Genomic DNA, 6,511 nt, shown 5'->3' on the forward strand with positions numbered 1-6,511 from the left:
CTCCTTTAGTCCTGTCCCTCAATTTCAGGTCATCTCTAGGTGATTGTTATGAGATTCACCCTATTCTTTGAATATATTTTGTATCACATAGTGAGTGACCCGATGATCACAACTTTGGTGAACATCAAAATCCTATTGGACAACACTTTGGGTTATCTATTTCTAAACATTTGGGTTTAACCAACAATAAAAAAAAATCCTGAGGTAGATACTAAGGGGTCTGAACATTGGCACCCTTTATCAGAAGTTTAAAATATAAAAATGTATTCCTCCTACTATGAAAAGCAGAGCAATGCTCTATGTGTAACCTTCCACAATGTCTTGGTAAGTTGTTTCATCATACTGCATGATCAAGTTCACTTACCAAATGAGAATTAAACTAGTACTCTGCTCCCTCTCCAGAAGATGGCACTAGCTATTCTGTTTGTTAATTGTGTGCAGTATAAAGTGTAATGTAGGGAAGATGCTGGTCGGGAAGGGAAAATTGAAAGGGTGTAGGACATCAAGGTAAAGCCAGAGACCATCAAGGGAAAGCCAGAGACCATCAAGGGATTCTATCAGACAATGAAGCAGATTGTTGACTATCAGAAGAGGGTTGAATGATAAATGATTTGGATTGGTATTGTCGGAATTAAGTTCTTTTTTACAGAAAGTTGTACAACTTCATCCCAAAGAGTACAATTTTAACTTAATTAGGCCTGCTTCAATATAATTGATGGACATTATAATCAGCCTGTCCTCTACCCTATGGACTGTTTAGAAGTAGTGCAACTATGATAATTTGTTGAAACTTAAATTGCATTGCTTTCCATAACTGGTTATCAATTATCCATGATTTTTTCCGAATACATAGTGTTAAAAATCTAATTTAGAAGATTACCACATTGCAAGGTCTTTTTTTGGTATGGGTTATTTTTGTCTATGTGGCTGACTGGGTTATGTTTGCCAAACAATGAATAATAACTAGGTTTCAAATGTTTTGGCACATCTGAAACGCACTTTGTGTACATTTTAGGTTATGTTTAGCTGCTAACAAACAAGAAAAAGTTGGAGACATGTTACACTTTTGTTCTTTTTAAATATAACTGGAAAGACACTTTGGATCTGGCCGTTTTCCTGATGTCCAGTTTGTATGTGTTCTAGTACAGTGCTAAGGAACATGTAATTCAGTAACTAGTCTGGCTTGCACAATGCAATAGGTAATATTACTTATTAAGTGCCACGTGCATTATCAATTATGCTAATTGCCTTGTTATATCCATGCCACAGGTATGACTCCAACAAGAACAACCTCTGCTTGCGGTCCTAAAACACTGGCTCTAGATGTGCCTGATGGCCAGACTCCAAGCAAAAAAATGCGAAGAGAAAGTGCAAAGAAAACATATAGGTAAGTTATCAAAGCCATTTAAAAAAAAATAATAATCGCCATCCATTTATTTACTTTTATTAGGATGAGTGAATAATTACTAAGTACAGTCAATTTATTGAAATGACAAGTAATGAGACTTTGTTTCCTCCTTTTAAAACAGTGCAGAAGAGTGGGTTTCAACACCTTTAAGGAAATCGCAGCAAACGCCTTCAGGTTCAGACACAAATGGAAGTACATTGTCACGGAAAAGAAAGGCTTAAAACAAATGGCAATACTTTGTCATTGAACAGAAAGCTTAGAACAAATGTTGATGTGTTATGGGTATATTTTCCTCTGTGAAATTTGATTACTAAACTCAAATATGTTTTACGAAAATAATTTTCTTAAGCTTCACACAGGGTAATATATCATTATATAGATGCGAGTCTGAAGAAATAGAATTACTGTTAAGCAGAAATGTATATAGTCTGAGGAAAAAATGAACAGTGCAAGAATGTTCTACAGAGATTTCTATCCAACAGTTGCGGATATATAAAAGATTGTTGGTAGATAATATGTTCATTTGTAGTTATTTAAATTGAGAAGCTTAATTTTATACATTCAACTTTGTATTTTTTATTTTTAAAAGCTTTTTCAAAAGTTTACTGAACTTTGTTTGTCATGAAGCAAGAAATAAAATCTCCATAATTGGGTATTATTTTCCTTAGGGCATGGGTATTTTATGAAACACCAATTTTTTGAAACAAGTGTCATGCCATGTTTTCCTGATCATTTTATCCATGAATGTTAAACAGTTGTATTCCTGAAATGGAATAAGTCTATGTGACTCGTCAGATCACTTCTCCAAATAATGTTGATCGAGGCTAACTTTTCACCTTATGTTTGCACTGCTTGTTGTCCTGGAATGACTGTCGAATACTGTCTTGTTCTCCCCGTCTATTGGACCATATTCTGATTTACCAGCTTCGAGATCATGCCCAACTGTTGGATGGTGTCTTTCCAGAGCTACCTCCTGGCACATGGATTTTTCCCTTTCAAAATATTGGAAGTTCTCTGCAACCACATCAACATCATATTCCCAGAATCTGGCCCAATCTGTTGTCTTTGTGTGAATGTAATCTTGCATGACGTTTCTTAAGATATAGACATTCTTGTAAGATTTGGGAGATAGTTACTAGATACCAAGTTTGTTGATAGAACTCATTTGACACACCTGGTCCTCTATTATCCCTTTTGCAGTCAATTTATGCTTTTACATACTATGTACTACTTAGCCATGAAGATAAGAAAGCTGCTGTCTACAAACTGTCCATTTTCAGTTGTCCATGCGCTTCTAATTATTTTAGTTCTCGTCAATTGAATGTTAATAATTATTTAATGCCTTGTGTTTTTCAAATATTCACAATAGCTTGCATTTATCTATCATATTTTAATGTAGAAAAATTCCCACGGTTCTTAAGGGACGTGGAAAATTAATCCTGCACCTCCGAAAGAGCTACCAGGAGAGGTCATCAAAAGAACTGTCACTGGGTTGAGTTTTTGAGAGAGTCTTAACAAAGAAAGAGAATTTAGGGAGGGAATTCAATATATATATATGACACACTTTAGGATCTTGTGGGTGCAGGAATTTTCGATGGTTAAAGGAACAGGGGGATGGGTTAGTATTGCTACACACATGGTTAATATCAACACAAACTGGTTAGACAGAACAGCCTATTTGTATTGTACCTATATAATTCTACAGGTCATCATTTGTCAGCATCAGGCTGAGTGTCTATAATTTGCATTTATTAGAATAGGATAGGTCAGTGCCCGGGACTAAACATTTTCTATATGGCTCCCTAGACCAATTCAGACATTTCCAAGGTAGATATAACTTTGTCATGGAGCAAAGTTTGCTTAACTATTTAAGCAATGTACTGTAATTTCATCTCTCGGCTACCTACAATAGCCATTAATTTATTTCCACTTTGCACAGCAGTCGTTATACAAACTGAACAAAATTACTGCATTGAATTAGAAGGATCAAGCCTAAGTCACAATGCTACTTTGCCACCTCAAGTTCTCTATGTATTTATAAGCTATTGGGGGAAATTAAATAATTTCCTGGGTGGTGATGTATCTTGCAGCTTATTTAGTTGGAGTTCAGCATTTTATCTTGAAGCTTTTGCAATTTGCCATGATAATTACGCCCTAAACTTTTTAGAAGTCTGCAAAGACCCGTTTCGAAAGATAAAAATAACATGCATATTTAAGGTCTGGAGTTTGCACATTCTCCCCGTGTCTGTGTGGGTTTCACCCCCACAACCCAAAGATGTGCTGGTTAGGTGGATTGGCCACACTAAATTGCCCCTTATGTGGAAAAGAAAAATAATAGGCTACTCAAAATATTTTTATAAAAGGGACAAAAATCTGTATTTTTTTGTACCTTGTTTCAAGGAAACTTCATTGCACCCGAGTGCCAGTATGTAGCAAGCGGGTTACAGTGCAGAATACTTGATGTTGCTATGGTTGACTGAAAGTAAATGGAATTCAATTCATTTAGAGATGGGAGATGCATGAAGCAATTGTCAACACAGTTGATAAACTGCTTATGAGCTACATTTGGAATATGGAATATTTTAAATATTTTAGACACCAAAACATTAACTGAAATTATCTAATTGGAAAGCGTATGCGGATGGGTCAATCCTTAATTAATCCTTTAAAAATTCAGGGATTTAACTGTAAACTACCCCTCGTTATTTGGTGCATGAATAGTATGCAATGGCTACGCTCCCCTGATATAGTGCGCTCCAAATTGGAGGCTTATTTCAGATCATGACACTTAAGCTTTTAGAAGAGAATAAATCCACCCATATTTGACTTTAGCCAGCCATCTGAGCATTACATGTTGTGTACGCAAAATGGATTTCCTGGAGACAGGCCATATTGGCCCATTCTTTTGTAAGGCGAGCCATTTTTTTTTTTGTTTCCTTCGAGTCCAGGAATATTGTGTTGATTCTCATATTTGGGTTTCTTCCATTCATTGTAGCTGACGACCACATCTGCAGTGAGTGGCTGCATGTCAAGGACATACTTGGTTTAGGAATAGTACAGGTCTGGTCGGTGGTCAGGGACAGGAGAGTACAGGTCAACATGCAAAGAGCCCCCAGGTACAGTACTGGAGTAGTCTCAGCCTTTGTCCTTACCAAACAGGTACAAGGTTGTTATTGCCTGGGCAGCTGAGCAAACTGACGCAATACAGGGGGCCATTTAAGTGGTGGAAAGTGAAAAGTGCTAGGAGTCAGCATACTTAAGGGAATAAGCATTATTCACTGCAGCTATGAATATGAAGTTCTGAAGGCTATGCTGCCTGAGTTGTCATCGTGCATGTTGGAACCAATGAAATGGGTAGAACATGGAAAGAAATAAGATTCTGCTGAGGGATTTTGAGGAGCTAGGGTCAAAATTAATACAGCAATCTCAAAGGTAAACTCTGGATTACTAGATGAACCGCTTTTAGCATAGGTTCAGAAAGATCAGGGATTTGAATGTGTGGCTCGGAGTGATATGTGAGACGGATTTCAATTCATGAGTTATTGGCATTGGGGCAGGCTCCGCTTAAACGGTTGGGACCAGAAGCCCTGTGAATTGAATAGGGCTGCAGATGAGCGTTTGGGGTGAGGTTGAAATTTATAACTAAACAGAAAAGCAAAGACAATTCATAAACAAAATGTTGGATAAAAAGAATAACAATCTTTATTTGATGATAATCTTTATTAGAATCCAAGTGTGACAGGAAAGGACCAAAAGTTTAATTGTAATTGCATCAGTGAATATGACCAAATAAGGGGAAAATAGTACAAAGTTGAAATTAAAGGTGCTTCATCTGAATGTACAAAGCATTGACAATTAAATAAATGAATTAATGACACAAATATAAATTATTGGGGTTGATCCAATAACCATTCCAGAGACCTGGTTGAATGGTGACCAAGGTTGGGAACAAAATATTCCAGGGCGCTTGATATTTCTAAAAGACAGGCAAAATGGTAAAGATGGGGAAAACTCTGATTTAAAAAAATGACAGGTCTGGGCTTCCGGTGGCAGCCATGGAGTGAGCGGTCGCACATTTGGTGGCTCCCGCTGATGGTGGCATTTTTCGGTCCTTTCCCGTCTGAAGGGCGAAGTTTTGAATGGAAAGAGGTGTAAGAGTACCTGGCGAAGGTGCAAGTCCTCTAGTGTGGCTGTGTTTGGATCCACGAACAAGAAGTGGGACGAGAAGAAAGGAGCTGTTGGAGCAGGAGAGTCTTCTTGGTGTGCCACAGGCAAAGATGGTGGAGGGCAAAGGGCCTGTTCTGCCCAGCCAATGATCAACGGAGTAGTTGGTGGAATTTCTGGATGCTAAGTTCAGCCAGCAGAGGAGGGAGGCCTGAAAAACCTGGCCAAAGTGCTGGAGCCGATCAAATCAGGCATCAAGAGAGTGGAGCAGAGGCTGGAGTCCCAGGGCAAGGCAATCCAGAAAGTGGAGGCGGCGGTGGGGGTGATGCAGAAGAGGCTGAAGGTGGAGGATCTGGAGAACCACTCCAGAAGGAAATATTTGAGGATTGTGAGGATGCTCGACGGTGCAGAGGCCAGCACGTTTGTCGCCAAAATGTTGGAGCATTTGATGGGGGAGGGAGCCTTTGATCGGCCCCTGGAGGTCAACCGAGCGCACAGAGCACTGATGCGGAGGCTGCAAGCAGGCGAGCCTTCAAGGGTAATGGTGCGGTTGCACCGCTTTTTGGATAAAGAGAAGATTCTTCGATGGGTGAGGCAGACGTGGAAGTGCACCTGGGAAGGGAACGAGCTGCGGGTGTATCAGGACCTGAGTGCAGAACTGCCGCAGCGGAGGCCCGGGTTTAACCAGGCAAGGCTGCCCTCAAGAAGGGGGTGAACAGGAGCTATGGTTTTGCACAGAGAATTAATCAAGAAATGAGGAGTTTAGGGCAGCACAGTGGTTAGCACTGTTGCTTCCCAGCTCCAGGATCTCAGGTTCAATTCGCGGCTTGGGTCATGTTCTCCCCGTGTCTGCGTGGTTTCCTCCAGGTGCTCCGGTTTCCTCCCACAATCCAAAGATGTGCAGCTTAGGTGGATTGATCATGCTAAATTGCCCTTAGT

General features: G+C 39.6%; 1 protein-coding gene across 1 annotated transcript in view; it reads left to right on the forward strand.

Moving 5' to 3' along the window:
• Nucleotides 1–2,061, forward strand: part of smchd1 (structural maintenance of chromosomes flexible hinge domain containing 1) — a 250,877-nt gene extending 248,816 nt beyond the window's left edge. The window contains exons 47-48 of the mRNA XM_072467902.1: nucleotides 1,270–1,387; nucleotides 1,530–2,061. Of these exons, the coding sequence (XP_072324003.1) occupies nucleotides 1,270–1,387; nucleotides 1,530–1,629 (218 nt within the window). The 3' untranslated portion in view covers nucleotides 1,630–2,061. The remainder of the gene's footprint in view (nucleotides 1–1,269; nucleotides 1,388–1,529) is intronic.
• Nucleotides 2,062–6,511: the final 4,450 nt, after the last annotated feature.

Source organism: Scyliorhinus torazame, chromosome 11 (assembly GCF_047496885.1).
Source record: "Scyliorhinus torazame isolate Kashiwa2021f chromosome 11, sScyTor2.1, whole genome shotgun sequence".
NCBI lineage: Eukaryota > Metazoa > Chordata > Chondrichthyes > Carcharhiniformes > Scyliorhinidae > Scyliorhinus > Scyliorhinus torazame.